General features: G+C 45.9%; 1 protein-coding gene across 1 annotated transcript in view; it reads right to left on the bottom strand.

Annotated features, from left to right (window-relative positions):
* LOC135821688 (uncharacterized) overlaps window positions 1-26,339 on the bottom strand; it is a 78,277-nt gene extending 51,938 nt beyond the window's left edge. Inside the window, exons 1-5 of the mRNA XM_065334686.1 lie at window positions 26,247-26,339; window positions 26,031-26,105; window positions 17,657-17,741; window positions 15,989-16,180; window positions 2,167-2,427 (exon numbers count right to left, since the gene is read on the bottom strand). Of these exons, the coding sequence (XP_065190758.1) occupies window positions 2,167-2,427; window positions 15,989-16,180; window positions 17,657-17,741; window positions 26,031-26,048 (556 nt within the window). The 5' untranslated portion in view covers window positions 26,049-26,105; window positions 26,247-26,339. The remainder of the gene's footprint in view (window positions 1-2,166; window positions 2,428-15,988; window positions 16,181-17,656; window positions 17,742-26,030; window positions 26,106-26,246) is intronic.
* Between the last annotated feature and the right edge of the window lie 391 nt (window positions 26,340-26,730).

Raw genomic sequence — 26,730 nt, 5'->3', positions numbered from 1 at the left:
CGAAGTGTACAAGCAGAAGCTGGCATTCCTTGCATGGCGCTGCCGTTACGGCCAAGCAAGTCCTGAGCTTCAGGTTCTCTTACTGCCAGCTTGTGGCCGGTCCACGCGCCTGGACTCCAGCATGGGTCTCTGCCTGCCACCCGCCCGCAGCAACTCTGGAAAGGGGACATTCGCCTTCCAGGGTGCGCTATGCTGGAACAACCTGCCAAGCAGTATTCGCTCCATCTCTGTTCCTCGTCAGTTCCGTGCTGCCGCAGTCCCGTTTCTTCTATGAACTGAGAACATTGCAAAGCAATTGTATGTGTGGCTGTCAATGTACATGTGTGTGTGTGTGTGTGTGTGTGTGTGTGTGTGTGTGTGTGTGTGTGTGTGCACGCGCATGTGCGTGTGTGTGTGTGGGGGGGGGGGTATATGTCTGAGTATGTGTGTATTGGTGCGTAAGTGTGGGTATGTACATGTACATGTATGTGTGTGTGTTTGTGGGTGTAGGTGTGGGTGTGTGGATGTGTGAATGTGTGGGTGTGTGGATGTGTGGGTGTGTGGATGTGTGGGTATGTGGATGTGTGGATGTGTGGGCGTACATGTAGATGTGCAATGCTTCGATTTCTCTCTCTTCTCTTCTCTTCTCTCTTCCTTTCGGGGTCTCCCGCTTCTGGGCCGGCATGGCCCATGCTTCATGCGTGCTTATTCCTGGTGGTGTTTTGTCTACTGTGTCCTGCCGCTACTCCGGCTTTGGCCGTGACCACAATGTGTCTCCCCATTTTCTCCTTCATCCTTTCCTTTGTCTTTTTGCTAAAAGCTTTCTTCTCGCCGTGACCACGATTTTTCTTCTTCTTCTTCTTCTTCTTCTTCTTCTTCTTCTTCTTCATCTTCTTCTTCTCCATTATTCTATTTCTTTCCTTCCTTTCTCTTCTTCCTTTGCCGAGAGCCTTCTGTTCCCATTATTTTCTTTTCATTTCTGTCCCCATTCCTGGGTTATTTGGACTTCATTCGCTTCCTTGTCATTGGACATGTTCAGTCCGTTCGGTTTGCGAATTTAAATAAACACAACCAATGTTTTGACGGGACAATTTCTGTGCATCAAAGTGCTGTGGATCGAACGTGCATCCCTGGATCAAGCGGAATCCTGTCATAGCAGGACAGGCTCCGCTGCACCGAGGATGTCCGGTCAGCGCAGGTTGTACCCTGCATGATCTGACTTATACTCCAACACATGTCAAGTTCAGGTACACCTAGTGCAATGCAACGTTGGTCGTTGTAGGAAAGTGATGTTGTGGACATCAAAAAGCCAATACCGTCCGCGACAGAAATCTGTACAGTGCACAGGGTTGTGCTCATTTATAATCACCATTGGGTCTCCATCCGAGTCATTTAAAATTAAATCCGATTGCATCAGTCCAGTTCGCGCCCTGCACGGGGGACAAAACTCTATAATCCCCGACCTTGGCCTGCATAGCGCCCGGCATGACATTGACTGGCAAAATCAGATATAATGGTACAGCACCGGTTTACACTTCTAAAAGAACTATCACGACAACTTTTGAACAGTCTGTTAAGAAACCATGTCCCGCCGAAAAAAAAAAAAAATAACGCTCGAGTTAGACTGAGTTTTAAGCATCCGGAAAAACGGACACCCCAGAAAGGTATGTTATCACATGGATTGCTAAAGATTTTTGACTTGTCCGTTAACTCAAGCACAGCTACTTGCATGCTTAGAAGTTCTCCATTTCGCAAACCCTTTCCACTCTGATGCTGAGCCTGGTCGATAATCTGGTGAATGCAAAGTCTGTGTTCACAGTAAAGAGGCTGTTCACGAGATGGTAAAGTACTAAATTCGAGCAAGACTACATAACAACTAAGAATGTGCAACTCCAGCCATGGGGTCCGGGGCGGCAGAACTTCACATCACCTGATGAAACTCGCACACATTTGTACCCTGTGCATGATAGATGCAGGGTCGTACGCAACCCTGCTTTGCGTTCAACTCGCTTGTGGTCACTTTGCACTGCTTGCCAGCGTAACGTTTTGGACCGTGCCAAGTGAAGTGAAGTTCTGTCATCGCAGCACCCTATAGGTTGCGCAGGCAGTTGCACACTCTTGGGGGTTATGTACTCTTGATGCGAGTGGCAAGCTCAAGTTTTAGGGTACAGCCTGACGGGGTCTCACCTGTTGGTGGGGTGCCGGTGTAGGCGAGTGATATTGTGTAGCGCCACGGGGTGTGCATACTGATCCGCGATCGGAAATACGTGCCCTGGTGTCCGACGGGCATCAGAATGCGGTATGGAATGTGTCTGAAGTCGGACGTGAAGGTTTGCGTTTCAACCCACTCGTCTGCCACCTGGTCGTAGTACTCCACCTTTACATCAAAATATTGGATGACATACTGCATGGAGATGCTGGTCAGGTTGGGAGTATGTACCATAACATCTGTAGTAGGCGACAGATAGGGGCCGGGAATGGGTGAAAGGATAGGTAGATACAGGATAGGACAATTATGACCGGTAGACTGCCATAGATAGCAGTGCAAGCACTGCTACTGTAAGACCAGATAATTTAACATCAATTAAAGTTAACGGTATCCGGATTTTTGTGGGCTAGCAAGGTGAAATTCTAACGAATTCCGTCTCAATAGGGAGGTTTCGCTCTACGGAATTACGTATGAAAATAACGTATGAACTGCACGGAATTTTCATACGGAAAAATCAGAGCTGTTGGGTTTCGCTCTACGTGATTTCTCCACAACTGCTAAACACGCGTTGTTGCTTTGAAGACGCGTTGGCTGCATGCGCCCGCCGCATGCACCGTGAACCGAAACCGCATTTTCCATTATATTTTGCATGTGGTGTACGGTGTGTGTACCTTGTGTTTCGCGCGGCTTGAATGTTGCCATGGACAAATGCGAAAAAATATTTCAAAAAGTCCTACGGAGGACCCAACGTAGGAAAGAGCTTTCCTACGGAAATCCGTAGAGAGATTTACGTATGAAAGTTGCCCTCGCTCCCCGGCGCGTACGACATACGGATTTTCATACGTAATTACGTAGAGCGAAACCTCCCTAATACCGGCAAATGACTGTACATGTACATATCGTTTGTACATAGCGACTTCAAATGTTATTTTCTAAATTCGTTAAATCGTTAGAATTAAATGTTCGTTACTGGTCTAACAGTATGCGTTTGGTATGGCTGATGCAAATCTACGGTGGCCAACAATTGTCCAGCCATGATGCAGACTGACATTCGCTTCCATGTAATTGGGCTTGTTGCCCGTGTGTACTTGCGAATTCAAATAAAAACATACATACATACATACATACACTGCACAAGCACACAGTAAGCTTGTATTTATGAGCAAATGTGGATGCCGTTTTCGCCACATCATGAGAGTAAATTGAATCCGCGGCAGCTGAAAGAATCTATTTGGTCACAAAACGGACGCATCCCGCTCCTCAAAATTTACCACACTTTCGACATGTCCTCTCTGACTCCATATCGATGCGAGGAAGAACTCGTTTGTTGTAAACCAGACGAACATATTTACAAGTACCGACGTCCGTGAGTTGTCGTTTTTCATGCTTTCGCGTGGAATATTTCTTCGAGTTCACAGTGAGTTTTTCCAGGCAGCGCTCGAGCGCTCATACGGGCGATCGCCAGGATTGCTAATCTTTTTGAAACTGACTATAGTGCTTTTCGCGTCCCTCAAAATATGCTGAAAAGGTGCTCTTTTTTCAGTGAAAACAGGCCAAAAGTGCTCATTTTCCAGTGAAGCACAGCCATAATACATGTTCAGATATGAACCCAAGCTGAGAAAGGAATACGCACTCTTCCATTTATGGGTCCCAGAAAGGCAAAACAGGAAGTAAAGTTCCAAAAACCCACATTGTGTACACCGCAGTACCGGGTACAAGCTTCACCAACTTGTTGCCCCCCAAAAAAGCGGCGTGCAAAGGCCCATATCGATGCATTGAGCACTCAGTAACTGTGATCGCATGCATGAGCAAACAGATCTTAGCACTTTTTCAGCTAAAAAGCTCAAAAGGGGCGATATTCACCAAAAAACGCAGTGAACGGCGAAAGAAACGGGCTTTTCCAAAAAGTGCCAAAAAGGGCGAAAAAATGGGCAAGCACCTTTGGGAAATAATGGATGCAGGCCCCGGGATAAGTTTTTGTATGAAAATGGTGATATTCATGACCACCATCCAACACTTTGGAGGTCGTACCTTCTAATATTCGCTCTCTGAGAGCTCCCAGTTGGTCTAGGAGTTTTTTCAGGACGCTTTTGTATAGCAGTAAGCAATTGAGCCCTACTTCATATCCATAATTATGTCCTTTTCCTTTCTACATTTATTATTGGCTCAACATCAGAGTTTCATATTTCTGAAATAGTGCAGATGTTCCGCGCAATCTGAGAAGTTAAAGCCCTATGAATCCCAGCACATTATTCAGCGCTCGAGAATAATTGAGCCCTGATAAGCTCAAATTGGCCTATAGCTTTTGCCGAACAAATGGAGAAAATCATGTTTTTGCGTAGTCGAGTCCTTTAAAAAAAAAAAGGAGTCGAATTCTTGCTGATTCCAGTCTTTCATGTACTGCTAACTCAGTTCGACCTCAGGTGGTTCTTGCTTTATCTCTATTCAAATCTGTACCAGAGAAACAGTTGTGCTAGGCTGCGCTGGCAGGCGCTGAACTGGGAGCGCTTGCAAATAATTCACAACTTTTAACAGCGATCGATCGCGCTTCGTTGAAATATTCATGTGTTGAGTGGGTAGGCAGAGTAGCTCACCATCGCATTAGTAAATTTCCTGGAGTTCATGAGGCGAAGCAAGGACTACTCAAGGCTGAGGACCCGTTCTTTTGGCCCCAACAACGCGAATGGCTTAGATGCCGACTCAGAAATGGCTGTGACTTCCTGCCAAAGATCTAGCCAACGAAGTAGACAAGGAGCAGAGGTGTTCACATCGACAACGCAGGATGTTGGTTTTTCAACATGCTACTACTGCTCGAGCAACTTTGAATGCCGGGACGATCGTTAATCATCTACGTATCGGTTGTGGTTGTCAAACTCTTATGTTCTCCGATGTCGATATGAAGGGTTCATGCTAAATGTGCGTACATTATGCACCCTGAGGTGGTGCCATCTCTGCTGTATACATGGTAATCAACAGGAGCGCAACACATGAATCTGGTGTCACTCTTGACGACAACACCACATGGGAGACCGCCGGACGATCGTTCGTTAACAAACCAGACGGCGGTAACAGAAAGATCACCAGGAGAACGAAACGAAAATGGAGGAAAAACGAATCTGATGAGAAGCCAGAGACTAGCGGGGACACGACTGAGAAAAATCGAGAAGGCGGAACCAGTAGCGGCAGGTGAAAGAACGGGCGCAGCAGTGAACACGTCAAGGAGAAAGAAGCGATGGCATGAGGAGATGGAGATGGAGGATGATGATGGGGATGAACAGGATGGTCAGGAGGAAAGCAAGGGTGAGCGGAAACGGGAAGTGGAGGATGAGAGTGATACTGACGAGGAGGAGTTTGACATCGACAAGAGCAGGTCTGCCATCTACAAGCATTTGGTGTCCAGTCCGGATTGTCGTAAGTTGTTTGACGATTCCTGGTTTAGTGTTATTTGTTCCGCATGTTTCTTTGAGCAGTTGCAGATGTTGGAATGCTGTATATATTCGCACACGTGACCCTGTTCTATGCAAGCAAAAAGAAAATGTTGTAGCACTCACACTTTTTAAATAATACGCACTCACCAGTTTTGTCCACACGCACTCACAGCTGCCACATTCATCTACTGCTACCATTCTCAGATACACTGCAAAGGTTCACACTACACGCGCTATGCATAACCACTAGCTGTGCTGCACTCTCACGCTTCTTTTCATATTACTCTAGCTATATAACTGGTTGTTTTAGTGATTCTTACTATGTGACGATGTTCCACTGATGATAGTCACACGAAAACGTTCTGGAATTGTTTCATTTTAATTGTTTATACATGGTTATGAGTCAATTGCCTTTTGGATAATTCGCCTAAAGTGTATATATTCCCTATCCTTTTTTTTAAAAATCATTTGCCCTTGTCCAATCTGCTTCAAACTCTGTATACACGGCCGTCAAATACAAGCAAATAATTTGCAACATAAAAAAAATTAAAAAATAGTCAGATGGGGAGCCAAGGAAAAATAATATTAAATGGAAACAAGCTCCTTATCTATAAAGCGAAACGATCATCGTGTGAGACTTCTGCTTGTTACCGCTGCTTGTCGTCCATCCAAATTGTCATAGTCGAAGTACAGTGCTGTTTTACTGAGGGGTTCAGTTTGGCATGATTCCTTTTTTGATCTTCGCATCTTTGCGACACACAAGTTGTGTGGAATGTTACTTTGCGTCCTTGAATCGTGGTTTGACGGTATTGTCCAAGGGGTTTTGCCAGTATCGTCGTCGACATGCATGAACATCCGCCAATATCAAAACATGGAATGCCTGCAGTGTTCAGCCCATCCACAGGACCAAGCTTCAATGAAGAACACACGCATGCATGTTCTATACGCATGCCGGGGTATGCAGGGGCGTCAAACATGGTACGACCAATACCACCATAGCCATACCACTTTTCATCTAGAATGGTCCGCCGAGAGTAACTGTAGAGCCCAAAAACATGATCTAGTGGCCAAAAGATCCGATCCTAACCCCCCCCCCCCCCTACCCCCTCCCGGACACTTCCCGGACCTCCCTCGTACCCCTCCCATCCCCTTGCCCTGTGACACCCCTGGTATTTAGAAAAGCGATCCTGTCAGCTTTTCTATTATTGTGTTCACATGGCAGAAAAAACGACATCGCTATGCTACGTAAGTTTCTACGTAAGGTGCTCGGTATTTCACTTAGGCTACGTAAGTCTCTACGTAAGGTGCTCGGTATTAGATCTACCAACGCGTGGTAGCCGTGTGCTGTGCACGTGCACGGCAGACATTGTGTTCAGTGCATGCATGCAGTACAGTCCGCGGATCCGTGTTCGGATGTGCATGCGCGAGGAACTTCCTTCTTTGGAACTGCTTCTTGCATGAGCTGTTTCGGATATTTCGTCTCATGGCCTGTCTTATTTCGTTTCGGCGCTGCTGAGACCTCCTTTTGCGGAATATTACTCAATGACAGGTGAGTTGACCAGTTGCCTTTGATTCATTTGCTTGTGTTGACTCTTTCATTCAGGAAAAGTGTGCTGATTTTGGGGCGGAATGCAATAAATAATGGAAAAGTTGACAGGATCTCTTTTCTAAATTTTGCTTTTCTGCTGCCGAGCTGCGAGGCCTCCTTTTACGGAATACTCGATGACAGGTGATCTCTAATGACCGGTTTCCTTCGATTCATTTGCGTATGTTCACCCTTTCATTTACGGAAACGTGTGCTGATTTTATTCGGATTTAGATCCATTTTTATCTCTTTGCCCTTGTCTACAGTGTGCGAAGAACGCGAATTCACCTTCTTGACGGTAAGGCTTATGTTAGATGTGTTGTCGAAATGTAGTATCCCTGCCCGACCAATACGGATGCAGTACGGAACTAATACGGAGCTTGCCTGATGTATATTTAGTGTATCTCCGTATGTAAGCGTACGTCGTCTGCTGCATAAAAGCGGCTGCGCATTTCTGTTTTGATGAAGATTAGATTAGATTAGATTGGATAGCAATGAAAGCTAACTCGAAGAATAAGGATTCAGCCTCTAGGTGAGCACCGGAGAGAAAGTTATTTATTTTGCCGCTTCTTCTTTCACGAACGATTATATCTCAGGTGTGTACCTGAAAGTAGAATAAAAGTAATTCTTGTTGATTTCACCGCGCCTACCACTCGGCTACCATTACATTGGTGGCAGCGGTGGGATTCGAACCCACGCCTCCGGAGAGACTGGAGCCAGGGTGACCGGCTAACCATTACATTGGTGGCAGCGGTGTGTTTTTGTAAAATAAAACAACGTGATTCGACCCCAGACCCCCATGGCTCAACCCGCTGCAGCTCCGTGCGACGAATCAAGATGAGAATCATGTTTCTTGCCTTTCTGAGCTTGACCCTGCTTATTAGCTTGCAGCACAGTCAGGGTGCTAACGTGGATCACCATTCTTTCCGCACGACACACACTGGAGACTCCGATGGCGATTCCAAGCGACCCGCTACCTACATCAAGTATACTACTTGGTCCGCGTCAGCAATATTGTCGCTTATCTTTCGACAATTTGAACTTAGACTTTGGACATGAACGCGTGCACTTGAAGTGATAAAACTTGGTACGATGGACGGTAAGGTATAGAATGACAACTAGCTGCGAGGAATTTATTGAGCAAGGAAGGGTTCCTACTTTTTCGGTCCTCCTCGTCGCTGCTCTCGGCGCTGGCGACAAATATTTTTGCTCGGGATCGACACTCTTGCTTTTGCAAGCTCATCTCTCTTCCTCTCCGCTGCCTGGCTATTTTCTAAAGAGAAGTCGATCGTGACGGTCGCCTTCTCTATAGGACTTCGCGTGGGCAGCACGACAGCTTGTGTGGTTCAAATCAGACGCCGTTCTTTGCAAGATTTTATTTTGAACGACGACGACGCGTACAGTACTTGCAAATCTCCACGACGCGCTGGATACTCCGAGCGTTGAGCTGGAGGTAAGGGAGCTGCGATCTCAGCTTGATGAGCGATCCCTGAGGTGAGCGATCTCGGCCGTTCAGCAAAATGGAGCTGATTCCGAGTAGCCGATTACGTTCTTGTGGCTTGTGCTGCTCTTGCCTGCACAGCGTAAAAAGATAATCTATTTTGATGCGGCGCTGTTTCAATCAGAATCACCCACCTGTCGCTCTCGAAATCCACTCGAACTCTAGCTAGACCTTTCAGGTACTAGCAAACTAACTTGCTAACCAAAATTGGGATAAAATGGGCTGCCAAGTAAGCATTGGCGACATATAAACAAAGCTGAAAGATAAGCGACAATATCGCTGACGCGGACCAAGTACCGGTGGTGCTGGCGAAGCTGATGAGGACGACAACAGGCAGGCTGCTGCCCAAGACAAGGAGGGTATTCCCCAAGACCAGCAGCGTTTGATTTTTGCAAGCACGCAGTCGGAAGCAGGAGCCCACTCTTCACTTGGTACTTCACCTCCGTGGTGGAATGCTACATCTACGCTGAGTATGGCCAGTGCTACTGCGGGCCCAAGCACGGAGGACGTCATCCAGGTACCTGAGGCAGTGACAGTACGAGCTTCAGAACACCATGACACAGCCGTACCAGTCCCACCTGCTGCGGGACACGTAACTGAACCCGGTGGTAAAGCAGACAACACAACTCCCCAGAAACCTTTTGTGGCTGCATCTTCTAACGACCACGTGCAACACAACAATAGCCTTGCGTCCAATACAAATGCAGTACATGTAACCGGTACTGAAGCAGCTGTAACTTCCACTCCAGCTCCTGGATCTTCTGTCCCTACCCCGGTGCAAGATTGGCACGTCGCAGGTGGAAAGTGTTCTACTTTTTCTCCAATAATCTTGCAACAAACCGCCTCCGCTTTTCCCTCTGTCGCGAACCGCTTTAGTGCGCTGGAGCACTCCATGGAGAGGAAGCGTAAGCGAGGAGCCAGGAGTGACGCATCATCCAGTGCCGACTTGTCCGCGAAGGCTGTCTGCCCGACCACCAAGACAGACGACTTCTATGGTACCGGGTCGGACTGGGAGGAAGAGTGTGAGGGTGACGACGGCCGCGGTAGGAGCCGTCATGAAGTGGTGCAGTGAACTGCACCTTGAAATAGTATGCTTGAACTGCCTGTGTATTTTTTGTTTTAGGTTTTGGATTAGTTTCTAGATGTAGTTCTTCCTTATAGATCTATTAAATGAATCCACAATTACATAGAGCTAATGTCGGTCGACAGAAGTCTTGTAAACTTGCTTTTCTGAATGTATGCAGCCTTAGAAAGAAGTTAGGCGAAATCCAAAACTTCATAAACTACCACAATGTAGATATCTTCGGCATTGCTGAAACTTGGCTTGATTGTTCGATTTCTGACTCATCCATTCATATTCCTCATTATAGACTCTTTAGGCGCGATCGCGGGCACAGACCTGGTGGCGGTATAGCTGTATACAGTCGAGATACCCTGGCTGTTTCCAGACACGCTGAACTCGAGAGTGACACAATCGAAAATCTGATACTCACCTTGAAGACAGAATCCGGTGAACCCATCACCCTCGCTACGTTCTACCTTCCGCCTTCCACTACTGCTGCAGTATGGCAAGACCTAGAAATCAGTCTGAACAATCTAACCTTGCGACGAAACAACCGCGTGGTCGCCATTGGTGACTTCAATGTGGACATGTGCTCGGGACACAGCCGGATGCACACCATGCTCCAGCGGTTTGATCTGGAAACCCACATCCGGACACCAACAAGAGTAACGGCATCAACTTCCACCCTAATAGATCTGCTCCTCGCCCCTGACTCTCTAGTTGGAACATGCACGGTCATCAAGTGTGACATCAGCGACCACTACGCATTTGTGGCCAACATTATCGTCGCCACCCGGCAGTCCGAACGAGTCGCATCTCGAAAGAGGCGAGTGTGGAGGATAAACTGGGAGCATTTTAACGCTGACTTGCAGGACTGCAATCTTGAGATTTTCAGCAAGTCGAATGATGTTGATGCAATGATAAGCGAATGGTACGCAAAGGTTTTTACTGCTCTAGATCGTCACGCCCCCTTACAACCTCCTCGTAAGCCGAGGCGCCGACCTTGCCCATGGTTGTGTCCTGAACTTGTATCTGCTGTGCGTCAACGAAACAAGGCCCACCGACTTCTTTCACGCTCTCCAAACGATGTCCGCCTGCGAGAGCAACACCGCACTCTCCGCGCAGCCGCGCGCAAGCTAGATCGGAGGCTAAGGGATCAGTATTTTCAAGCTCACCTACAGTCGGCCGGAAAGGATGGACGGAAGCTCTGGAATACGATAAACGTGGTGACTGGACGAGCGAAAAGTTCAAGCCCACCACAAGTACCTGTTGGAATCCTCTCCCGAACTTTTGGCGAAGTTGTACATGACCCTGGACGACCAGACGCGCTGTGCGCCAACGCACCAGCCGAACGTGAAGCACCAGCATTCACGGAATTTGCGCCTGTTTCGACGGAGGACAATACGGCCCTTCTCCAGTCCGTTGACGCGTCAAAAGCAACTGGACATGATGACTTGCCGGGTATTGTCCTTAGAAACTCGGCATCAATACTGGCTCCCTCGCTCAGCATCATTTTCAATACTTCGTTATGTCAGGGGTGTGTTCCCCGTCAGTTTAAAATTGCTAATGTGTCGCCGCTATTCAAAGGTGGCGGCCTTGACCCTTGTCAGCCTACTGCGTATCGACCTATTTCTCTACTACCAGTCGTTTCTCGCCTCCTCGAGAAGATCGTCAAAGCTCAGCTTACATCCTTTCTGACCGATCACAGTATTCTCCCTGACTCGCAGTTCGCGTACAGGAAGAACCACAGTACGGAGGACGCTCTTGTGCTTGCTGTCAATCGCTGGCTGAAAGCGAAGTATGAGCGCAAACTCACAGGTGTGATATTCGTGGATATGTCGAAGGCTTTCGACTGTGTCAAACACACCATCTTGGCACAGGAGCTATCCGACATTGGGGTCGGCGGTACTGTCCAGCTATGGTTCACTAGTTACCTGAGTGAGCGGCTTCAACGCGTAGTCGTGGGCGGAAATTGCTCGGAATACGTCGCATGCAGTCGAGGGGTGCCGCAAGGATCCGTCCTCGGCCCCCTCCTGTTCACACTATACATCCGTAACCTTCGATGCTGCTTGCCCCAGCAGGTCACAAACCAGGAATTTGCAGACGACATTGCAATTGAAGCCTCGGGCAGTTGCGAACAAGTGTGCTCTTCTCTAAGCACAGCCATCACTGGCCTGTCGCAGTGGTTGGAGGACCGCGGACTAATGCTGAACCAAAAGAAAACGCAAGCTCTGTTGATTACCCCAAGAGGCCCAGCCCCTGACACAGATAACATTCGAATTCGCTGTGGGAATGCAGCCCTTGCAGTTGTGGAACAAGCGCGGTACCTGGGCGTAATGGTAGATGGGCAGCTCTCCTGGGAGCCTCACGTCAATCACACAATCCAGCAGGTGCGGAAGTCAGTAGGTGCGCTGTGGCGGAGCCGCCGAAGCCTCACCCTGGCGTCAAAGATCCTGTTTTACAGGTCGATGATCCAGGGTAGGTTGTCGTACGCTTCCAACGCCTTTTATCCGTCACTTCAAATTGGCAACATGGAGCCCCTCACACGTCTAACGAAGTGCGCTATCCGCGGCTTCTTCGGTCTGCCACCGTGGTCGCGCACGAGCCCGATCTTTGAACAGCTCCGCCTCACCACCCTGGAGGACATGTTTAACATTAAGCTCCTCATCTTTGTCCGTCGTTGTCTGTTCTCCCGAGCTAGCTCCCTCTTCACCAGCTTCTTCGTGAGAGTTACTGGTGACCGCACTCGGGGAGCAGCACATCACCTCGTTCGAGTACCATTTTGGCCCGGTCCTGCGGGTCGAGCGACCATGCAGTTCATCGGCGCAGTCCTGTGGAACCAGCTCCCGCCTGATCTCCGTTCCGAGCCCAGCCACCTTCAGTTCTGTGCCCTGCTAAAAGCGCATCATGGCTCCGTTTAAATGCTTTTCGGCTAGTGTGTTTCTGTGGTATAGCGGACTGAAGAATAGTAAACGTGTTTTGCAATATATGTATGAAGCTATTTTGTATATAGTATGTTCCCATTCCGTTTTTGCTTTGGTGTAGCCCTGAGGTTGATTGCTTATTTATTTCAACCCTTCCTCTCTTCCTCATACTTCTGTCCCCCCCCCCCTCTCTCTCATTCCTTCTGTCGTCCACATGTATCAAAGGAGGCGAAATCGCCTGTTTGTGGTGCGACGTTAAATAAACTTCTACAACAACAACAATGCAGATTTTCGTCAACACTCTTCCTGGCTAGACCATCACTCTTTACGTCGCGCAAAGTGATGCTATCGACAATGTGAAGACCACGATTCAAGACGAGGAGGGAGGTCATTTGTCTGACGCCGAGCTAGCCGCTCTGGGTGACCGGCTCAACCAAGATGAAGATAAAACCTGGCTTGCTCTCCGCCGTAGCTCCAGCCGCCGCCGTGGTTACTAACGCTGATTCTAGGTATGGCATTTTCTTTCCTCTCTTCCTTCAGTCTCCCTGTTCTTTTCAGTCTTCCTTTATGCGAGTGTGTGAATCCAGTTTAGTTTGGTAAACGTCTGATCATGGTGAGCCACGGTTTACCCAGCTAACGTGGGACAATGTGTGTGACAACGCCCCTTATAGTTATAGTGTATTCAGTTCGGTTTTTGAACTGCGACGTTCCTGGCGGGTTGTGCCAGCGTAGTGCAGCAAGAGTGCTGTGATTTCAGGTCCTATTTGGAGGACAGTTCTTTCCCTTTTGACCCCGTGAGATCGTGTGAACCTTGTGTGCTTTTACTTCTACTTTATGATTTGTTATCAGTTCATTTCTTCTGTCTACTCTAAACGTTATCATTTCCGATATATTATTTGCCATCTTCCGGTTGACGCTGTGTTCGTAACTCCTCACTAATTTTTTGAAAATCACGAGGGCGTGATTATCTGTAGGAAGGGAGGGTGTAGTATCCCTGCCCGACCAATACGGATGCAGTACGGAACTAATACGGAGCTTGCCTGATGTATATTTAGTGTATCTCCGTATGTAAGCGTACGTCGTCTGCTGCATAAAAGCGGCTGCGCATTTCTGTTTTGATGAAGATTAGATTAGATTAGATTGGATAGCAATGAAAGCTAACTCGAAGAATAAGGATTCAGCCTCTAGGTGAGCACCGGAGAGAAAGTTATTTATTTTGCCGCTTCTTCTTTCACGAACGATTATATCTCAGGTGTGTACCTGAAAGTAGAATAAAAGTAATTCTTGTTGATTTCACCGCGCCTACCACTCGGCTACCATTACAGAAATACTCATATTCATTGTACATTGGCACGTTACAAGTAAGGCACTGGTCAGTGGCATACTATCGTTGGCAGTTCCCAATCTGGAGGGAAAGGTTCAAGTACCAATTGACCGAGTTTGCAAAATAAATTCGCATATCAGGGGAAATCTCTATTGTGGAGAGGTTCAGTAACTTGTTTGTTTCATACGAAACAATCCAATGGGTGCAGTCTCGTCTCGTGAAAATCTCGTACCTGTATGATTGGATTTGTTTACTCGAGTCTGGGCTGTTTGATTTGTGAGTACCGCCGAGATTGCACTGCCCCAAATAAAGTTTCGTGCCGCCAAAGCAAGAATTACGATCTGCAATCTGTTTGTAGTACCTGTAAGAATGTGGAGTACATGTGTCGTACTTTCTCTGTTGCTGTTTCAGTTGCCGTTAAAAGGCTCAGTAGAGAGGTTCTACAAAACGAAAATTCGAACGAAGTTTCGCGACAGTCCTTGCGAAAGTGTGTGCGAATTTTTTCACGAACTTTGAGTTCTGCACATTTTCGTAGTTTGCGCGGGCCAAGTGCACGTACGCCATGACCCGATCTCACGAAATTTCCTACGACAGTTCATTTCGCGTTCCCTGCAAGTTTCGCAGGGAACGTGATGTAGAGCGAAAGTTTGTACGCATTTTCGTTTTGCAGAATCTCTCTAGTGACTCAATTGTTTCATACGAGACGAGTCAATGAGTCGGTGTGGCTTAGAATCTTTCGCTGTACAAGAAATCTATTCGTATGTCTATTGGAGAAATAATTGTATTCACTGGTTATAAAATAGGTTGAGACAAACTCACAGAATAAATACTATCGGTCTCTTGGTGTTCGTCCTAAAGAGGTTCGACTGGATATCATTCATACTCACCAAAATATGTGTAAGATTTTATTATTGCGGAGTGCCTTGTTTATCTCTCAGTACCTCCAACCATAGCCTTGCCCCTTTTATCCTCAGGATCAGTGTAGTTGTTGGAACGAGGTTTTGGACTCAGCAATGTATTCGTTTACATTTTAATACATGTTTATTGTTCCTCCTTTGCTGTGTTGATTTAGAAAATCGTGGACTAACAGTTTGAAGTCATTGAACTACTTCCAAAAGTTGTATCGCTATCAACAGGATTACCATTTCAGTGCAATATGATGCAGGATGACCTTATGACGATAAACCATTATAAACACAGAATCAACAAAAACATCTGCGACACGCACCTGGCTACATTTCTCAAATAAATCTGATCGAGGGTGGGGAAATCTGAAAGGCAAGACAATTTTATGACAGAGTCATGAAATTCTGCAACAGCAAGTTGCAACATGCACAGAATGACCTCCGTATAAAAAAAAGTATCACCACAACCAGACCACGACTCACATGTTTCCCTGCCGAAGAACATGCATTATGCTAGTGCCATTTTCTGCAAGAAAAGGCTTGCACATCATGCGTATAATACGTTATTGATGTGAAGGCCATCATTTACATATTGATATAGGGCATTCCATTGATTGGTGACAGAAAAAAAACAAAAGAAATTATAGCAATAAAAACTGCTTTATGGCAGTTTTCTAAAAAAAGTTATTGTGTTCTAGTCCATGGACCCTGTCTAAAAAGTAAGAAATTAACGAAATGTGATAGCCGAAAATTAAAATTTCACACAAAACCTCACAATAATCACACACAGAATGAAAAGCTACATGTACCGTAGAAGACCTTTTCTCCTCGTGATCCTCTTTCCTATGCATGCATGTTGCCAATTGTTGGTGCAGTACAAGTTTAGTGTTGAAAGCAGCATTTCAAGTGTTGTGATTATTGTGAGGTTTTGTGTGAAATTTTAATTTTCGGCTATCACATTTCGTTAATTTCTTACTTTTTAGACAGGGTCCATGGACTAGAACACAATAACTTTTTTTAGAAAACTGCCATAAAGCAGTTTTTATTGCTATAATGTATACTGTACTCACGTTGGCAGGCTGGCAATCCGCTCCAGTTACCGTGCATCTCATTTGAAGCATTGCATGTGAAGTTTGTGACCCCATCGGCTGGAACGAAGCCTACATCGCATGCGAGCAGTGCCATCGTCCCCAAGTATGCCCCTGTGCCGTTCTCAATGCTGCCGTTCTGGACAAGTAGCGGAGAGCAGTAGCCGGGAATCGCTGCACAAGGGCACATGAAATATGTACAGTCAGACCTCGCATAACTGCACACATCCTTTTTCCACAAAATATCCGGGTAGGCGAGGTAACCGGATAATCGAACACACATAATGTATATGTATGTATGTATGTATGCATGTCATCAAGATAACATAATGCTGTGAACCGATAACCAATGATATTGTTCCGGATGGCTTGAGATCCGGTTAAAAGAGGACTGGATTATGAGGTCTGACTGCATATGTAATCCGTGCAAATTGGTAAACATTTTCCCAATCACCGTTTTCCTTGATTCCATTTAATTTAATATAAAGAGCACTCGGACACTGAGCCAATAATAAAATGTAAAAAGGAGAAGAAACACATGAGAACGGGTTGTGCAGCAACTATCCAAGACTGTTATAAACGGTCAGAAAGTGCGATAATAGGGCACAAAACTGATAGGCTACTGAGACATTCAGCGACCCGAGACCAAGTTCTAACACATCTCCAGTGCGCAAACCAACAACCTTCCAACTTGGAAGGTTCATGGTTACGTCGGACCGAAGAGGGGAAGGTGAGCGCACCGAAAATGTGCACAAGCTAAGTCCCGCGGCAACAAAGAATGCCGACTGTTACAGGACAATGACGAGACCAGTTAATAACATGACAATTCGGTCTGACTACAATTCGAAGCAGCAAAGCAACAAACCACCCAACTTGGGTGGGTCGGCAATATCAGAGATAATGGCGGTAAGTGGACGAATATGGAAGGCGGCATCGGCATTGTACGCAAGGGTTGACGCTCTTCTGGAAACAAAGAGCCGCGAGCAGTATGGTAACGTCATGGCCTAGAGTCTAGAGTCCTGTATGATCACGTGAATACTTTCGCGCGAAATTTGCCTCTGTACTGCTATTCAAACCTGGCGCGAGATACGCATAGACGTACGTTAGTACAATTTCTTCGACCCGGGTTGAAATCAACCCGGGGCGAAATTTCAACCCGGGTCAAGCGCAATGCGTCTGTATTTATGACGCCAGAGAGATAGCCTTTGTATGTGAGTAGATGGGAAAAAAACAATTTACTTCTTTTTTGTTTCTTTAAGAACTACTCAGATGGTGAACCAAGGAAAAAATTTAATTGTAACATGGAAATTGCCCACAATTTCCATGTTACAATTAAATTTATCTTCTTGTTTCTGGGCAACAATGAATTTCACACTCGATTCTTTCAGTCGGTGATACCGGTTGTTGTTTGTCGTTGAAATTAATTTTGTATCGCAGACCAAACGGGCAATGGTGCCCAATATTATGATGGCGATAATCCGTAAGGTGCCATATATCCCATAGCAGAGTTTGAAAAGGATCGGACCTCTTTGGGACAATGGAGAGCCAAATAACTGAAATTGATAGTACCAAATGCTCCCATTGCTGGCTACCTTGCCGGATGGGTCAAATCAGATCAGCACGAATGCTTGCCCTATAACACGTACATACATTGATTTGTGTGATTAACGCCATCGGATGCTGGAATGGGATTTGGAAATGCCAAGCAAATTGCAATGAATAAGGCAATGGTGTCCTGCAGAAAACAAACATACATAACCGATTTCAACTCCCTCATACTTATTGTTATAACAGAGAAGGGGAAGGAACAGAGAAGGGGAGGAAGGTCTCCCAAGAAAAACAAGTCAATAGAAGCGATAGATTTTCCTGTGACCAGAAGAGAGCACATTACACTTGCCGGCAGCAGGCTAGCACACGCATTTTATAGGTCACACTCCGCCACAGCAAATTCATTTTATTTCTAGTGCCACAAGACAAGTCCCAGCGTATGTGAAGACCTGTGACCGTCGGATGTGTGTTCTTGTGCTGCATTCCCTTCAGGTGTTGTTTCCCGCATGTTTCCACTGCCCCATACATTCTTATGGTAGTGTAGTGTGAACTTGAGCCACAGCAGAACATTCTTGCTGATTCTTCACCCCTTGGATAAATTTTGGCTTTTTTCGTTCTTCCTCATTCCCATGTTACCACTGATGAAAATGGGTGAAAAGCGTTATGGGTGAAAACAAGAGTACATAAACCAGAGTGTGCAACTGTGCATATCAGATCTGAAACAGCGCAGTTCGTGCACTACGTCACCCTGATGAGATCAGCCAAGCCGCGACTTGCGTACAGCTCAAATTTTCATGTTTCATAGCCCGGAAATCAGCCAAGTTTGCTTGATTTTAGACGTCCTGTTTCAGGATTTCGGTGTTTTGTGTGACTGTGTACGCTGCGTACATCCACCGACAAGTAAAGTCACCAGGCTATCCGTCTCAAAAAACCGAAATCAGGACAAACTCAGTGAACTGCACCACCGCGACTGGTTACGCAACTTTTCACCGTACCTGTGGCTTACCATGCCGTCAGAAATGACGTAGTGCACGAATTACGCTCCCACAGGAACCATCCCGAGTTGCACACTCTGGTTTATGTACTCTTGGTGAAAAGCGTTTGGTATTAGGAAATTAAAAACCGTGTTGTTGTGTGTATAATTATAAATGTTGTTCGCCTACCTCTCTCTTTCTCTCTATATGGGGATGTTCGGGCCTGGTTTAAATCTGGCTTTGAAAAAATAATTTTTCATTGCTATCAGGTTCGGTCTCGTGTTCTCTGTGCTGCGGTGATGCATCCACAAAGGACGAAACAGTTCCGTCCACAGGTTCAGTTTCCAGATAATTATTAAAAGATTCAAATAGTAATACGACCAAAACAGCAAGTCCATACTATTTTCGTCTATTTCAATTCAGCAAAATGTACAAAACCGTCACGAAGGTTGAATGCGTACGAGAACGACTGACGGACTTAGGGCCTGGTCAGACTGCAGCAAATTTTGGTTGCCTGACGAAAACAGAACAGCGTCCAGAATTTGAATCGCGATCACACTACACATATGGGGAGAGTGAAAATTCAAACTTCATTTCGAGCGTCAAGCGTCCACGAACGAAGTCAAAATCCTTCTCCTTGGGGATCGCCAACACCTTCAGTGCAATCCTTGCAACCATCCTTATGAGTTTTGTTGCTGTCCGTGGCCAATAAGCTCCTCGATATCGAGATGAACAAATCAGTGATTATCAGCGTCAATGGCGTATCAGCGTCAAATCCTTTTTGGAGCGGAAAAGCGTGGTCCGTTCTTGCTTTTTTTGGAGCGTCAACTCCCGCTTTGCCGCTCTGGTGGCAAGTTACTATGGAGATTCGGATTATAATCCTAGGATTATTTCGATTTTGCCGCAGTCTGACCAGGCCCTAACAAACTTCCTACGTTTTACCAGTTGGCCAATAGGCTCTTCAAATACGATTGCCATTATCTTGCAAAGAAAAACTTTTGTTGAGATTTCCTTTCATTCGATACGTGAGTCGCCTTTGTATCCAATTGTTCTCCACGTGGAAATACCGTGGAATCTATCTGGCTTTCAAATTATGAAAATGATGGAAATCCTTTAAATCATAAAATAATTATACCACTGTAAAACCAGAAAATAGAGAGGTTCCGGGGTACGATTTTCCGTGCCAAAATCTGTATGGGCGCTACGGATTTTTCCAGGCGTGCTCCATACGATTTTTCGGCACGAGAATCCGTGTGGACTGGCTTTCATACGAACGATACTTCGTATGGAGATTTTGCGTCATCGGGTGCAGAAAGATTTTTCGCGTACAAATTTGGTACGAGAAACATCGATTCTTCGCGGGAAGTTTTGATTTCGGTACAAATTTTCAAAATAAAAAGGCATAGCGCGGGAATGTGACGTGTTTGCGATCGTAACCTAGGCAATGACGGCAAACACATAAGTTCCGTACCCCGGAACTTTTCACTGCTCGAAAACGTCGTATAAAAAATCCGTAGAGCCTCCACGGATTTTGGCACGAAAAATCGAACTCCGGAACCTCCCTAGTGTAATGACCAAAACGTGTAACGATTTTTGGAATTTTGGCATGATTACCGGTACGTGCAGAAAGTTTAACGATGGCTACCTGGCCACCGATCTGTATTTGCATCTTTACACAGAAATCTAGCGATAACGTTTTTTTCAAAAAACAGTAAATCTAATGACAGTAAATCTAATGACATTTCTGCAATGCCACGATGTCGCACTGTCTGAATGCAACGGTAATTCAGCGAAGATAGAATTATTCTAACGAAGCGTCACCCCACGACTTGACCGGTTGCAGTATCGCAGTTAGTAGTACAGTTGCGCTCCCTGAAATCCGACCCAAATTGCAAAGCTGATGCCCTCAACTAGCACGCCTTGATGCCCTGGAAGCCGTACGAATGCAGCTGGACGTACACATGTACAAGTACAATAATGTAATCTGAACTGGTCCAAGGCGCCAGCTTTGCACTTCGGGTCGGATTTCAGTGAGCGCAACTGTAGTTCTACCTCCGACAAGCGAAACTTGGCGCGTTTTTTTGATTTTTTTTGTTGGTACCACAACTTCACAAGGCTGTGAGGCACGACCTACTTGTGGTAGCTCCATGCAACCGGGTGCAGGAAGCCAAGCGACGAGCTGGTGATTGGCACATGGATAGACTAGTCAGAGGCAGGCCACTCTCTTGTGTACAAGCACAACAGTGCCCGCGTCCATTCTACGAAGGAGAATCGTCGTGCTTTCGCGTTTCAATGCAAAACCAAGGAGTTCTCTCTCTCTTCACTTGAGCACTCAGCCCGCAGAGAGTCGTATGGAAGTCCATGCCAAACAATCCTAGCGTCTTTCAATGGCCTCCAGAGCGATGCATCTCTGGTGGCTAAGGAAAATCGCCAGGAATTTCTGCCTGCAATTTTGGACAGTTGGCGAGAATACCAAGCAAAAAGGTTGGAGTCCAGGCTCATGTGGAGGTGTTGCACAGTTCTTACCACGTCAACCTGGATAGTGGCGGTGGAAATGACGACCCTCGACAACGTGGCTCAAGCACAGCTCACAGGAGCTACATCGAGATTTCCAGAGCGATAACAACAGAGGTACTTGCTGCAACTGAATCATCCGCTCTAGTCACACTTTCGCCTCAAAATAGGGACAATTCCTCTCCAGAAGAAACTGCGATCTTTGAATCTGAGGAGTATTATTCAGCCGAACTGATGTCTCAAATGTCCTTGTTGAGCAATACAAAGTTGTACTTTGGTGAGTCAATCATTTAGTGTTGATTGTAAAGTGTGCACATGTGAGTGATTTCGAGTAATTTGAAGTGAAAAAGACACCAAGTTTCGCTTGTCGGAGGTAGTAGTAGTAGTATTCTTTTATTTTCCATCGGAAGCCTCAACAGTGATGAACACAACTTTTAAGAGGGACGATAACAGAGTAGAGGGGTGTGGGGTGAGAAAAAAATAATAAGAGATGTGTAAACGAAACAAAACTGTTACTTGGAACATCATTAAGCAGCAGTAAGCAGTAAGCCGCTGAGTACACACAGGTGTATAATACAAGCGATGCAGATCAATGAGGACGTTTGCTGCAAAGAAGATCAAAATTCTTCTGAAAATAGGCCTTGACAGATCATGCTAGCATAATTTTTCGCATAATTCCTACCAAAATCGAATAACCGCATAATTCGAGTCAAATTGCATACGAATCGCATAAAATTGGAATAATCCGCCTGTTTGCATCAAATTCCATTCAGTTGTACATGTTCTACAAGTACAAGTAGATGCACCAGAAAGTCGTAGGTTTACGACTCCCTTGGGAACAAGTCCAGTCCACCACAATTAGTGACCAGGGTGACAGTGCGTTGACCCCGTTGAACTTTTGCTACTACAGTACAACGCCCTCTAAAAAACAATTTACCTGTTATAATGCAGACAATCTAGCAGGTGTGCGTGTAATGGGTGAGTCATCGTTCAGGAGTGTCTGGCACCAATGTACGCCACACATCCTGTTCATGACACCGCGCACGGATGTCTGTGACCGATGTGAAGTGCTACGACGTGGTGTTAAGACATCACTCACCGAACAAGACAAGCTGGCTGCATGCACATTGCTATCTAATCACATTGCTACTGCTCAGCGAGAACGAGACCACTACCGTAAACTGACTCAGAATGCCTCGGATCAACTCAAGGCAATCCAGCCGCTACCTAGTGCACCACAGCAGCCATGTTCCACGTCAGCGCTTTTAAAGACACATTACACATTTGACTTTGCCCAGAATGTTTGCATTCCGCATGAGTTCCGTCAAGTTGGTCCAATCTACTTTAAAGTGCCACGGAAGGTGCAAATCTCCGGGGTCAACAATGAAGCGATTCCAGCACAGATCAACTACCTCCTAGATGAGACCGACACCATTGGTCCCAATGGTAGCAAGAGCCACGGACCCAACAGTGTCGTCACCCTGTTGCACCACTACTTCGAGCATCATGGGCTAGGTGAGAAAGAGTGTGCTCTTGCTGCGGATAATTGCTGTGGGCAGAATAAGAACAAAACTGTGATTGCATATTTGGCTTGGCGATGCATTGCTGGTTTGCATGAGAGCATTGAGATTCACCTTATGATTACCGGTCATACACGTTGCTTGGTAGACGGATGCTTCGGGTTGCTCAAGCGGAGTTATCGGCGTAACAATGTGTATTCTATGTCTCAATTGGCTGATGTAGTGGATTCTAGTGCTGGATGCAATGCAGCTCAAGTGATACCCGGATCGGGTCTTGTCTGGCGCGAGTGGGACCGGTTTTTCATGCGCTTCTTCAAACCTGTACCAGGTATCTCTAAGATGCACTACATGCGGACAACTCGTACTGATCCTGGTGTGCTGTTTGTCAAGGAGGCCGCTGATTCTCCTGAATGCCAGGTCCAGATTTTGAAGGTCCCTTCTGATGAATTGCTGTAGGCCGGCCTGCCCAGTACGATCTCTCCAGGTGGTCTCTCGGCAGAGCGCAAGCAGTACCTGTACAGCCAGATACGAGAGCATGTACCTCCGCAGTACCAAGAGGAAGTTAGTCCAGCTCCTTCTTAATCTCATGCTTGAGTCTGATCCTGTCGAAGGACAATGTTGTAAATATGTATTTGCCGATGTTGCCGATGACCATTTCTATATTCGTATGTAATTGTATTTCCGCGTGTCAATTGTATCCGACTCTATACTTGTACATAGCAGTCCATCAGAATGATCTAACCTGTTAGATGACATGTTACTCACTGTAAAGGACATTATCATGCTGATTCCACCTCCACCCAGAGAGGATTGAGCTGATTCCACCTCCACCCAGAGAGGATTTAGCTGATTCCACCTCCACCCAGAGAGGATTTAGCTGATTCCACCTCCACCCAGAGAGGATTTAGCTGATTCCACCTCCACCCAGAGAGGATTTAGCTGGCTTTGTCATATCTTAAAAGTACCTGAAAAATGCACTGGCGCTATTTGCAATTATCACATGATTTCGTGACAATTTGCTGCAAAGTAACTCAAAACGGAGCCTATATAAATGATCATATCTTTGCACTCCCTCAGTATTTTTCCATCCTGTTTTTTTTTACAGCTTCCTGATGAAATTCTGCACAGAATGAGCACAACAGTTAAAAATCGACCTCTGGCGACATTAGGCAGGTTTTTGCTTGTGCCGGCTCATATGATAACTTTTAGCATAAAAATAGCATAATTCTGCAATTTTTTCAACAGTGCGAAAAGCATAATTTCACAAAAATATTAGCATAATCTGTCAGGGCCTATCTGAAAAGACGCTGCGTCGTTCAGCATGGTTGCGAGAAGAACTGGGAGAATGTTACAGAAGCTGTAGCTAAAAGGTCGCTGCAAATTTGTTGAAAACTCTGATGTGCTCAAGAAACAAACCCTTGTCTTTTTTCCTTTGCGTGATTTCGAAATGATGGCTTGAAATGCCGTCACAAGTGTTTTTAGTTCTTACAATGCTAGTTTACCGTAGCAACGCTATCTTCGCGCTATGGTCTGAGATGGACTCTCATACGCTAGCGGCGACAGTGCATGGGGTAAGTGGCACTAAGTGTGCACAGGCAAGCAAATCTTGTTCTTCTTTTATTCACCATGTTTGGTTAACGCCCACATCTCCCGTACTGGCTGATTTTCTTCTCATGCCATGAGGTGTTGTCTATAATAATAATAATAATCTTGCAAGGGGTTTGCAGCGGACTTTACATTGAATTTCATACAATAAAAACTACAGTGGTGGGAAGTGAAATCCGACATTTGCCATAGGGGACAGCGCCACAAATGGACATCAAGGAGGTTTAATGTGAACATAGTAAAAAAAGAATTAAAAAAATTTAATACACTGCACCTAATTTGTACTATAGAGCCGTATGCATGCGAAAAAGATCGAAAGGTCACAGCGTAGATACACACAGTTCACAGGTATGGTACACATAAGGAGTATTGGAATCCAATCCCCATTCATTTTTCCAAGCACCTTTTGAACCTTGGCAGTGATGAGTGCGAGTTTTCTCATCAGACAGATAAAGTTGTATGTAACACATGTACTGTACGCATGCAGGGCTGCCGGGGCGGCAGACTGCATGGTGCAGTCCCTTATGCCAAGTGTCGGATTTCACTTGCCACAACTGTACATTGTACAAGCTGGTACAGGTCTGCTCTCGATATAACAACTCTCACTTGTACATAAACCTCCTTCTTACATAAAAAAATCAAATCCCGAGCCGAAACAGCATCACTCCCATACAAAATTTGTTATACACAACATAATCCTACATAACATAAACCTCGACATAACACATGCTACGGCGGTCCCCGACGTGCACACTCTCGATACAACATAAATTCACGTGCATGGTATGATCAAGCGGTAGCTGTAGCTAGGCAGTTTAGGCCAATTTAGTCCTACATAACGTAAACCTCGGCATAACGCACCCTACGGCGCAGTCCCCGACGTGTACAATCTCGATACAACGTAAATTCACGTGCGCAGTACAATCAAGCTGTAGCCGTAGCTAGCCAGTTAAGTCCTATGTGCATATATTCTGCAGCATTGATGGTATCTGATGTCTGTGGTGGTACAGTGTGTATATGTTTGCACGGTTGAGCCCGCCTTGTAATACTCTTCATTTTGAGGTGCATCTTGTATTTTACACACGGTTTTCTACATAACATACCTCTCGATATAACATAATGTTTGCATGGTCCCAGAGATTACGTTATATGGAGAGTAGACCTGTAGTGTTCCCACGGACACGGAAACGGAAACTCTCTCTCTCTCTCTCTCTCTCTCTCTCTCTCTCTATCTCTCTATCTGTCTCTCTCTGTCTCTCTCTCTCTCTGTCTCTCTCTCTCTCTCTCTGTCTCTCTCTCTCTCTCTCTGTCTCTCTCTCTCTATCTCTCTCTCTCTCTCTCTCTCTCTCTCTCTCTCTCTCTCTCTCTCTCTCTCTCTCTCTCTCTCTCTCTCTCTCTCTCTCTCTCTCTCTTCTCTCTCTCTCTGTTTTGGTGCACAACAACATTTCTGGACTTGGTTGCTTTCTTGCTTAGGCTTCAGCCGCGCCTTTGTTCTGGTACTCCCCTTTATGTACTAGCGTTCTGCAAATCCTCCTTCTACAAAAATGTAGTCTGGCTCAATTTGCCCGGAAACGTTTTGACTCCATAGTGAATATAATAATCTTTTATTTCCGGATTACCCAAAGGCTAACGCCTATCTGGGGGGTCGTTATGACGCTCATCATTCGCTCCCTTGCCACTGGACAGTTCTGCCCGTTTGGTTTTAGCTGATCAAAATAAAGAAAACAAACAAACAAACAAAAACACAACCAAAACACGGTCGAACCAAGTCTCACCCGAACCGCGGGAAAAGGAACAACCGGTCGTGGAAACCGTGGTTCGTTACATGACTAAAAAACGCAAATTCGTAGCCGTTGCACTCACCATTGGAAGCGCCGACATGACTATGGCAACAGTGCGCGTACGGAAGAAGGATTGCAGCGACTGTCAAGCCTTGCACTATTCAAAGAGGTTCGGAAACAACAAACCGACAAAACCGGGAAGAAGAATCAGGGTGTCACGACAAAAAAACCCAGAAGACAAGAAGTATAGCAAATAATAATTTCCTTGGACAACTCGTCCCGCAATTTTATTACTCACCGGGGTGCAAAGGCTCACAAGACTTGCGGATGTGCTGATCCACACACAGGAGGAAGGTAGAAATATGCTTCCAGTCAAGTTTTGGAGAAGAAGAAGACAAGGGTATAAGCGTAAAAACGGCTTTGTGCAATCATTATGACTTGTTGCGTAGAATCAAGCATGGTACGAACGAAGGGCTTCATCGAAAATTCACGCCCTCGTGTGTACGCTAGAGGGTTTGCTGGAGAGCGTACACAAGAGGGCATTTGTACATCATTGTTGCAACTGTGTAGTCCCAAATTCATATTATTTTTATTCATGTACATACCGTAAAATCCCGCCAGAGCCCCGTCTCTCCCATCCGCCCCTCCCTGAGATTAATTAATCAATCATACGGCAGAGCATTTAGCTCTGCATTTTGGTTGGTGCCAGAAATTTCTGGCACCAACCAAAAATACAACTTTTAGCTTTTAACCTTACCTGCAGTTCACGCACCTTTCCTGGA

The sequence above is a fragment of the Sycon ciliatum genome, chromosome 7 (assembly GCF_964019385.1).
Source record: "Sycon ciliatum chromosome 7, ocSycCili1.1, whole genome shotgun sequence".
Lineage (NCBI taxonomy): Eukaryota > Metazoa > Porifera > Calcarea > Leucosolenida > Sycettidae > Sycon > Sycon ciliatum.
The sequence above is the reverse complement of the archived record's forward strand: the minus strand, read 5'-3'. Positions and strand labels throughout refer to the sequence as shown.